The sequence below is a fragment of the Lipotes vexillifer genome, unplaced genomic scaffold (assembly GCF_000442215.2).
Source record: "Lipotes vexillifer unplaced genomic scaffold, Lipotes_vexillifer_v1.1 scaffold426, whole genome shotgun sequence".
Lineage (NCBI taxonomy): Eukaryota > Metazoa > Chordata > Mammalia > Artiodactyla > Lipotidae > Lipotes > Lipotes vexillifer.
In genome coordinates, this window is record NW_006779491.1 from 2,166,144 (window position 1) to 2,177,265 (window position 11,122).

Here is an 11,122-nt window from a genome sequence, read left to right on the forward strand (position 1 = left end):
CTTTCAAGATAGCCTTGAAACCCAACTGGCCTAGATTAAGGATCCCACTCTAATCCAACACCCTCCTTTCACAGGTAGAGAAGCAGAGACCCACAGAAGTCAGATGACTTGCCCAAGGTTACAGAACTAAGACCCCAGAACTTAGAACTCCGGTGATGGATTTCCCCTCAGCCTGATCTGCTGAGCTTTGTCCAGGGTGCTCGTCCTGCCCACCACCACAGCCCTCCCTGACCAGGCCCTGAACCCCTTCTGACCTTGGTCTGCTTCTTCTCCGTGGCATAGACAATGGAGGTGCAGCACACCTCGGCGATTTTGCGGCCCTGCCCGTAGAAAGACCAGCAGCAGATCTCATCCCCCAGAACATCCTTGAGGAAAAGCAGCCGCCCATGGAAGCGCAGGGCCAGTTTGTCAAACAGCTCGATGTTCTTAAGTAGGTTGTCATCTGAAGTGCTGAGGACCAGGGGGCCAAGAGGCTCAGCACAAATGGCTTCCTCCCTCTGTTTCCCCAAGCTTAGGGGCCCAGATATCTAGCACTCTAGTCCTACCTAGGAGTTTGGTGCCCAGAATGAAGCTTCCTCCACCCCCGGGGCCAGGCTAAGGAGGCCTCAGAATGGAAGCAGCATTTGCTCAGCAAATCCCAGCACAGCAGAGTGGCTACCCCATGCAGGCTCTGGAGCCAAGCTACCTCACCTGGCATCCTAGCTCCACCACTTTTTAACTGAGTGACACTAAGCAAGTTACTTCACCTCTCGGTGCCTCAGTTGCCTCATCTGTAAAATGGAGATCACAACAATACCTACTTCAAACAACTGTGAGGATTATGTGAGTAAATATATGTAAAGCACTTAGAGCCATGCCTCTTATAACAAATGCTAGTAATCATCATCTAATCCTCACCTGGGCCCCAGTTTACTGATGATAAAACTGAAGCTCAGAAGTGAAAATGACCTGTCCAAAGTACCCAGTGGGTAAGTGGCAGAGCTAGAATTTGCATCCAGGCAGGATTCTTTTCGCCCCCCACCCCCCGCCCCCATGCGGCCATAATCCTCCCCTTGGGCCAGGAGCAGAGCTGTGCTTGAGCCCAGGATTCCACCCAGTGCACCTCCCCGCCCCTGAGGGGGTCACCTGGTGTAGGAGTACTTGTTGTTACTGCGGTTGTGCAGGAGCTTCACCACGGGCTGTTGCGGGAGAAAGGATGGAGAAGGGTGGGGGTCAGGCTGCCGGGATAGGCCCCCAGCCTCCACCCTACAGGGCTCAGGGGCCTCACCTTGGAGGTGCTGGCCAGGAGCTGCTGCTCCTCCCGGGGAGATGTCACCGTGGGGATGAGGCACAGCGGGGACAGGTTCTCCCTTTTTTGCTGGAGAAGAAGCGGAAGGTGATTAACCGCACAACCAGAGGTCACTCACTCCCCAACCTAAAAACTGCTTGTTGCCTTTGGGAAAAAAATCCAGACTCCTTAGTAGTCCACACAAGACTCTGCACGATGCGAACTCTGATCTCGTCTCTACCACTCTCCCCTGCCTGCTGGACTTCAGCCCCACCTGTTCCTTCGCGCATCCAGCTTGTGCCCACCAGGCCCTTTGCAGCTGCCACTGCCGGCAACAGGCTGCACTCGGTTGCATGGCTGGCCCCTTCATGCTATTCAGATCTCAGCTCAAACAGTGCCCCTAGGAGGGTGCTGGTCCTCCACCCTAAGCTCCCTGGCTAAGCAGCCTCCTCTACTTCTTTTTCACACTATCAGTTCACTTTCTTCATGGCACTCAGTTCCTCATATTTTCTCATTTTTTGGTATATTTGCTCATGGTCTCTTCCTAGACAATAAGTATCAATTTACAGTAGATGCTCAATAAATATCTGGTGAACGAATGAACTGGGCTAGGTGGAAGGCTGGAGAGAGAATCAGAACCAGACACATAGGTTTCTTTCCTCTTCTCTGCTTTCTAGAATCTTCATGCCAAAACCCCTCTCACCTCTCCCAACCTAAAAGCTAGATGTGCAATTCTAATACAAATTCCAGAAGATTTTTTTTCTTTGAGAAACTCCTAAGAGTTTTTCTAAAATTAATTTGGAAGAATAAGTCTACTATTACTTAGGTCAATTTTTAAAAAAAGTCAAGCAAGAAAAGAGATTGACCCTCCCAGATATTAAAATATCTTACAAAGCCATAATAATGAAAACAATGTAGTTCTGGTGCAGAAACAAAAACAATGAAACACAACAGAGAACTTGGAAACAGACTGGTGTATATAGGAGAACTGATATTTATAGAGAGAACATCACAAATCAGTGCGGCAAGTGTGTATTAGTTATCGCTGTATAACAAACTGTCCCCAAACTGAACAGCTTAAACCAACAGCAAATACTTATTACCCATTCCTGTGGGTCAGAATAGATATTCAGGAATTCAGGAGTGGCTTAGCTGAATGTTTTTGGCATGGGGTCTCTCACAAGGTTACAGTCAAGTCAGCTGGGGCTGCAGTAATCTGAAGGCATGTCTGGGTTTGGAAGATTTGTTTCTGAGAAAGCTTATTCAAATGGCTGGCAAGTTCAGGCTGGCTATTGGCAGGAAATATCTGATCCCTGTCATTTAGACCTCTCCGTTGGGTTGCTTGAGTGTCCTCACAATATGGCAGCTGGCTTCTCCAGAGCAAATAATCCAAGAGAGAGCAAGGTGGAGGCCTCACTGTCTTTTATGACCTAGTTTTGTTAGCCCTATTCAGTGTGGGAGGGAACACAAGGCAATGAGTACTAGGGAACAAGAATCATTGGGGACTGCCTTGGAGGCTGGCTCCAGAGTCCACTTTCTGGCTCCCATTGATTCAAATCCCTCCCATACACAAAACACACTCACCCCCTCCCAAGATCCCCCAAAGTCCCATCCTATTACAGCACTGAAGTACAGAATCTGGTCATCTAAATCAGGTCCAGGTGGGGACAATGCTTCTTGGGCGGTGTTCCTTAACTACAGCTCCTTAGGTACATTTTCTCTGGATCTGATGACCTGTGAACTAAAGAGACTAGTTATCTCTCCCACACACTCCACATGCAACATGTGGAACAGGCATTAGGATAAACACTCTTGTTCTAAAGGTGAGGAGGGGTGCAGGAGGCACAGAGAAGTCACTGCTTCACAGAAATTCTGTAATCCAGTTGGACAAATATTGGGAGCTCTCTGATGTCTACTCCTGTCCAGGAATGATTCTCTATGGCTCTTGGCTCTGACCTGAGTCATCCTTCCATTTCCATGAAAGACAGTCCGTGTTTGCAGCTCCATAGTTTCCTTAGCCTGCTTTCTGCCTGTAGAACTTCGAGGGTCCAAAGGCTTCTTCTCCTCTCTGTCCCTTCCAGTCTAAGCTGGCAGTGTTTCTGCCAATATAATTCTCTTAAAAACTTAATGGGTGTCTTGTGAGTCCTGGGGTTCAGTTCATTAGACAAAAGCCTCACCCACACATCTTTGTGAGATAAGCTCTTCTCTACTTTGGGCTTATGCTGAGACTGCTGCCTGACAATAGCCTTAAGCTTCTTAGAAGTGCTATTATTTGATTGAATGGTTCTCTGAGGCATCTTCTTGGATATTTCTGAGGTCTTAAAGGATTTTACAATCACATCCTCAGCTTCATCTTCAGACCATGTTTTACTGAGAATGCCCTGTGTTTGATCTTTGCCTGGAAGCTATTTGCTAATTTTAACATCAGTTGTTATCTGAAAGACTGGGAATTTCCAAGCCCCCCAAATTCCTGGCTCCTTTTTGTTCAATTCTTTTTCCTTTAGCTTACCTTCTCCTCTTCTGTTTCACCATAAGCAACAAGAAACCTGTGGCACTTCAACATTCTATCTGGAAATTTCTTTAGCTATAGATCACCCAGATCATTAGTATGTTTCCTACTTTCTACATTACTGTAGGAGACAGTGTTGCTACATCTGCCACTATATAACAAGGACCCCCTTTCTACCACTTTCCAGTAAACATGTTCCACACTGCAGCCTCCTCAAAGGTCATCAGACTTCTATGAATACTCTTTAAAGCTCTTTAGGCTTTTATTAACACTGTTCTCAAGTCCTTCCAGCTTCTGCCCTCTTCCCAGTTCTAAAGCCGCTCCCACGTTTTAGGTTCCTGTTATGGCAGAACCCCACTCCAGATACCAAAATCTGTTATCCGTTACTGGGTAACAAATTAGTACAAACTTAGCAGCTTAAAACAACAATAAACATTTATTATCTCACACAGTTTCTGTGGGTTGGGAGCTTGAGACTGGCTTAGTTAGGTGGTCCTGGCCGAGGGTCTCTCATGGAGTTGGAGTCCAAATGTTGACCAGGGCTGTAGTTATCTGAAGACTTGATTGGGCCTAAAGGATCCAATTCTGGGATAGTTCACCAATTTGGCTGGAAGTCTGTGCTGGCCGTTGGCAGTAGGCTTCAGTTCCTCACCAAGTGGACCTTTCCCTTAGGGGTACATGAATATGCTCACATGGCAGCTGGCTTCCCCAGAGTGAGTGATCCAAGAGAGGCAGAAACTGCTATGGGTCTTTTATGACCTAGCTTTAGAAGTCACACACTATCATCTCTGCAATCTCCTACTGGTTACATAGGTCAGCCCTATTCAGTGTGGGAGGGGACTAAGCAAGAGCCTGAATAAGCAAGAGGCAAGAATTGCTGGTCGCCATCTTGGATGCTGGCTACCACAGATTGTGTAGTAGATGGCATTGAGAAAACTAGCTCACTCCACAGAGGACAAAAAACAGTTGAATCCCTTCATAATTCACATTTACAACAGTGAATTCCATATACAAAAGGTAAAACTATAAAGCTAATAAAAATTGTAGAATAGGGCCTCCCTGGTGGCGCAGTGGTTGAGAGTCTGCCTGCTGATGCAGGGGATACGGGTTCGGGCCCCGGTCCGGGAGGATCCCACATCCCGCGGAGCGGCTGGGCCCATGAGCCATGGCCGCTGAGCTTGCGCGTCCGGCAACGGGAAAGGCCACGACAGTGAGAGGCCCACATACCGCAAAAAAAAAAAAAAAAAAAAAAAAAAAAAATGTAGAATAAACTTCTTAAACAAGATCCTAAGAGGATACACCATTAGAAAAATAAAAAGAGGAATTTGACTATATTAAAGTCAAGAATCTCTCCAGTTGACAATGAAAAGCATGACTTTATAAATAATTTCACGTAATAATGTTGAAGGAATTATAATTATTCTACAACCCTAATGAAATTATTGATTCAGGTGAGAATTATAAATGGATGTGTGGTTGATAGGTAACTGCCATTCATAAAATGCCTAAATTACTTTATAGTTAGCAACAAGGAAATGTAACTACAATGGAGGGATCAAACCATCATCATCTGAATCTAGGGGCCAGTACTGAGCATCACTAATGATGGGTCATATTAACAATATTGTAGGTCTCGATATAACACAGTATGATATATGTAACATTACTTAACATGTTTTCCAACCAAAATGTTTAATATCAAGCTTTTAAATCTACCATCTAATTTAGAGAAAACTCAGGATAGGGTAGGGTAACAAACCACATCAGGCGAATTTGGAAAGTAGGTCACTGTGAAGGACAACTGATGGTCAGTATTATGAGAAAGTCAGTACTTTGAGAAAAAAGGGACTGCTTGGGTTGGAAAAAGAACATAATAACCAGATGTAATGCAAGGATCTAGATCGGGTCCTGGTTTAGATGAACCATATATAAAAGACATTTCTGGAACAAACAGAGAAATTTGTATATGCCCCTGATGTTACATAAAATTTCACTGACATGGAAAGATGGCAATTATTAACAAACAACAAAAAAGCATACTACAAAACAGCACATACAGCATAATCATATTTTGGCAAACACACACACAGGAAAAGGCCTGGAAGGATATTTGGTGCTTTTATTTTTTTGATGATCTGTGTTTTCTAAATTTCTACAATACTTATAGACTGCTTTAAAAATAATAAACATTTATTTATAACTAAAAAGAATAATTTCTATTCAACAACAGATGCCACAGACAGGTGACATTCTAAGAGAAATTACTGGTAACATCTAAAACTGACTAGAAATTATTATCTAAAACAGACTTTCTCAACTGGGCTTCCTCAATGAATATCAAAACCCAGCAAATAATTTGAGTAACTATTTTCTCAACTCTTCTGAGAATGTCAGGTAAATAGTACCATTCTAGATGCACAGGAGAAGTTAATTTGTTATGTAAAATACATGCCTTAGAGTAATAGGGCTTAATTCTCCCTAGGAACTAAGCTAAAATATGTAAGAATCTCCTGCAAAACAACAAGAAAAAGATAGGAAACTCAGTAGAAAATTTGGTAAAGAATATGAATTGGCAATTCACTGAAGGGGAAACCAAAAAAGCTAGTATGTGAAAAGATGCTCAATCTAATTAGTAATCAGAAGCATGCAAATTAAAATGAAATCACTCTATACCAATCAGATTGGCAAAATTAGAATGCTGGGTGATGCCATGAGTTGCTGAGGATATGCAGAAACAGGATTCCTTATGCACTGCTCATCAAGAGTACAAGGTGCTACAGCCATTTGGGAGAGTAATCTGATGATACTTGCTGAAATTTGTTTGCATGTGTCCTGCGGCCCAGCAATTCCATTCCCAGCTACAATCATGAGAAACACTGACCCAGGACCCACAAGGGCACACATACAAAGATGCTCATGGTGGCATCGTTTGTGGGGGCAGGAAGCGGGAGGCAATCTAGGTTTCCAACCTCAGGGGAATGTATAAATAAAATATGGTTGAATGCACACCATAGATTCCTGTGCAGCGGTCAGAAGCAAAGAACTAAATGTACATACAGCAGCGTGAATAGAACTTGGAAAAAGTGTTGAATTAAGAAACAGAACACACAATCCATAGCTCAATGACATTTATGGAAATTTAAAATACATATGTATACAAAACAATGTTTTAGTTTTTTAATGGTACAAACATAATCCAAGGAAATGTATTAAAACATTAGAACTGGAGGGGTACCTATGGGGAAAAGGGAAGTGGGCAGGGGACTGGGAATGAAGGAAAATATAAAAAGAGAAAAGATCTGCATAGATTAATGATGTTTAAGTGCCACACACTGAGAAGAATGGTGAACTCAATTCTCTGTACCAGAATCTTAAAAACAACGGGATTTCCCTGGTGGTCCACTGGTTAAGACTCCCAGCTTCCACTGCAGGGGGCATGGGTTCGATCCCTGGTCTGGGAAGTAAGATCCCGCATCATCGTATGCGGGGCGGCCAAAAAGGAAGAAAGAAACAAGCAAACAAAGAACTCCAAACCCCAAACCTCCAAACAAACAAGCATATTATTCTAGCTGAGTGGAGTGGGGAATGAGAATGGTCTCGGGGAAGCTTGCAAAGGAGGCAGCTGAGCACAGAAGAAAAAGCACTGCACTTGGGGGTAAGGCACCTGGGGTTGACTCTGAGCTTTGCTGCTTACCGGCTCTTTCACCTTGAATATATCCCCAGCTTCCCTCATGTTTCTTTTTATGTCAAACGGGGGTACAAGAAGGTAACAGAACAAATCCTAACACACAGTGGATGTGAGATAACATTAGATAAATGTAAAGTTACAGAACAGGAATGCACTTCCAAAATCATCTAGTTTGATGTTTTTTAAACTGCAAGTGGTAACCCACTAATGGGTCATGAAATAAATTTAATGGGTTAAAAACGGCATTAGAAAGAAAGAAAACAGAATATCTCAGAGTGTATTTCACTAAAAGTATCATTTTATAAAACTTATTTCAGTCATATACATGCAAGTATAAAATGCATTTTATGCATCTCTATGAGATGCAGTCAAAAAGCTTGAAAAACATAGATATTGCCCAAAGGAATTCTATACTTTTGGATTTCAAGGTCCAATAAGTATTCCCCAAGATAACAGAAAGTTGTTCATAGTTGCCACTTTTTAATATATTGAATATAAAGGGCATCAAAAAAAAATTCTTACAATCTCCTATTAATATTGTATCATAAAAGGACACTTTTCACATTGTAAAAATAGAACAGAATAAAAGGCTTTATGTGAAACTCACTACACTGCACATATTTTTCTCATTTCCCTATCTTTTGGAACATGAGAACAGAATGCCAGAGGTAGGAATTGACTCACTCAAGGTCACTCAGTCAGCTGTGGTGGAGTGACACTTAACCCATATCTCCTGGCTGTGCTTTCCAAACTCTTCTCAGAATCCTAAGAGATCCCCAGAAAAGAAGCACAGCAGGTGGGGCCCTGGAACCCCCAACCCTGTTTTATTGAGTGTGACTGCTTCTATAGTATTTCACTGCTAGAAAAAAAAGAATTATTTAAAGCCCTGGGAGGGATGGAATGCTGCCTCCCAGGATAGGACCAGATCATGGAGGTCATTATATTCCAATTTAAATTCAGACTTTTTTTTTTTCCCCTTAGTGGGACAAGGGCATTATTTGGGATTTCTGAGCAAGGGAGAGAATAAATTGGGATTGTGTTTAAGGATGATTATTCAGGTGCTAGTGTAACAGCTGGATTGGCTGGGTAGAAACAGCAAGAAACAGAGACAGTAGTCATTTAACCACTGTAGTAGTCTTGGCATGAGGTGGTGAGGGGGGCCCTGCCTGAGGCAGCAGAAATGCAGAGGACAGTACCCCCAAATTCTCTGGTGTCATGGCTGGTCAGAGCCAGGCCAGAGGCAACTCCTCCAGGCAGTGCCCCATACTTCCTTTTGTTTTTCTTTAATATCTTAATAGCTAGCTGCTTGGGCAGCTCTCCCAGGGACATGAGCATAGGGGTGGGACTCAGGAGGTGGGGAAGGGACCCTCACCTGCAGTGCCAGCTGGCAGTCCTCAATCAGTCCCTGTACCAGGTAGTAGCGTGCTTCGCCCAGAAGCTCCCCCAGTTCTCTGGTACTCTCAGGCAGTGGCACGGACCCGTCCCGCAGGTAGTTGAGGATTGTACCAAAGTGGCGGCCGCTCCGGTCAATCAGCACCCAACCTGGTGCGGTGGGGAGAGGCAGGAGGAAGGATGGCTTTGCTAAAGGCTGTGGAGCTACTAAATTTTTATGAAAGAAGGATTCGAAAGCCACAAGTCTTAATACTGATCTGTCTCAAGCCTGTGCCATAGCTAAGAAAATCCCTTTAAAACATCTCCAGTGAGTTCTCCCATAAGCCCCTTTGTCACACAGCCAGCCACAGAGAATTAATTCCCTCCCAAGTCTGTGCTACACTGAAAAGGTTCTCACCATCAGAGAGTTCGTACAGATTACCTTATCAATAAACCTCTAACCTCTTGTGCCAATTCTGACCATCCTATTTAATTAGAATGTCCACCCCACCGTCCAGTTTACTACCATTTTAACCTTTATATTCTTCATAGAATATAAAGATATATATTCTTCCTTCTATTCTTCATAATATACTTATTGCTATCTGAAATTACATATTTCGCTTTTGTTTTAGTATGTTTACTTGCTTATTCCCCCCCTGCCCCCACAAAAAAAGAAAACTCCATAAGGCTTAGCTTATCAGATTTGTGTACCAAACTATCTCCCGCACTGGCATTTTACAAATACTTATTGAATAAATAAATTCTTCACCTTCAGGTATTTGAAGGGTGAGCTCTACCTCCCCAAATTTTACTTTCCAGCTCTCACAACCCTCAACCCCTTCTGAATCCACTCCACCTCCACCACCCTCAACCCTGCCACCAAACTTTAAGGTTCCACTTGGGCATATGGGGCCCAGACCTGAATGCAACACTTCGGGAAGGTAAGGGGCTCGCCTGCCAAAGAGAACTGTCCACTCTCCGCTCTGGCGTCCCTGGCAAACCCAAAGCTGCCCTCTCCTTCTACAGTCTGTATTTACAGATGGAGTTCTAGAGTGTACAGGAACCTGCGTTAGGGGAACGGAGACCGACAAGATCCTCCAACTCTCGGGGATGGCTGTTGGCAGTGCTGAGGTAGAGAGGGGAACAAAAGGCTGGGCAGGTGGAAGAAACTGATGAAGGGTGCCTGGAAGGATGTTGTTGGCAGCTGGGCTGGTTCCCAAGTCTTTTGAGCTGAGGCGTGAAGGGTGGGAGAGTCAGTGGGAAGCAGTCATGAAAACTGGGAGCTGACATGTTGAATCACTTACCACAGCGCCCGGCAGAGTAGCTGGAGGGGCGGGGGATGTCCATGAATGTTGGTTACTACTGCTGGGGGTAAACCGGAGGAGGGAGGGCGATCATGACCGAGCCAGGCGAGATGAGACGGGATGTGGGGGCTGGAGGGGGTGAGAATGAACTGACTGGACGGTGGCAGAGAACGGGCATGAGGAGACTGGGCCAGGAAAGACCACGGGAAAGGGAGACGTGGATCTGGAGGACGCAGGACAGTAAGCAAGGGCAGCTCGCGTACCTCCGGCGTCAGTGAGCACCTCCGCGCGGCCGCTGAACATGGCCTTGAGCATGGTGTCCTGTCCCGTGAGGGTGCGCAGCGTCGTGTAGTGCAGCGAGCCGCCCACGTTCAGCTTCACGTACTTGCTGTTCGTGGTCAGTGGCTTGAGACCGTAGGCAGCGGAGCCAGGCTCGAGACCTGAGGGCTTAGGGACTTCCAGGGACGGGGCCTCGGGCGCCTCTGGGCCCGAGGCCTCGGCCGACATGCCTGGGGGTGGCGGCGGGGCGCTGCCTGGTGGTGGCGGCGGGCAGCGATCCTAGGTTCTCTCTGCGCCCCCCCCGGCCGCTCCCAAAGACCCCGGTCCTGAGCCCTCGGGCCGGACCTCTGGGCCCGCACGCCTCTACACCGCCGCTACTCAAAGACACTGGCCCTCAGACCCATCGCGCCTGCACCGCCCGGAAGCCGGGCGACAAGCTGCGCAGGCGCGTCAAGCTCCCGCCCCCGACCTCGCGGGGCCGGAAGTGCGGAGCATGCGTAGTGGCCTTGGGCCGGTGGAGGGGTTGAGCGCCGGCTGCCGCGCGGCAGGGCGCCGCGGGAAGTGCGGTCCAGTCGCCAGTCCTGGAGACCCGGTGTAGAAGGCGCTTGGCCACCAGCCTGTTGTGGAAACCGGTGTCCCCGCCGCGTGTCTCTGCTCTCATACCGCTTCGTGGGCGTAAAGGGAAAACTGGCCCGGAGAAG

The 11,122-nt window shown here is 46.1% G+C and overlaps 1 protein-coding gene across 1 annotated transcript in view; it reads right to left on the minus strand.

Annotated features, from left to right (window-relative positions):
* KCTD13 (potassium channel tetramerization domain containing 13) overlaps positions 1–10,866 on the minus strand; it is a 13,251-nt gene extending 2,385 nt beyond the window's left edge. Inside the window, exons 1-5 of the mRNA XM_007452758.1 lie at positions 10,406–10,866; positions 8,837–9,006; positions 1,268–1,357; positions 1,126–1,178; positions 255–450 (exon numbers count right to left, since the gene is read on the minus strand). Of these exons, the coding sequence (XP_007452820.1) occupies positions 255–450; positions 1,126–1,178; positions 1,268–1,357; positions 8,837–9,006; positions 10,406–10,649 (753 nt within the window). The 5' untranslated portion in view covers positions 10,650–10,866. The remainder of the gene's footprint in view (positions 1–254; positions 451–1,125; positions 1,179–1,267; positions 1,358–8,836; positions 9,007–10,405) is intronic.
* Positions 10,867–11,122: the final 256 nt, after the last annotated feature.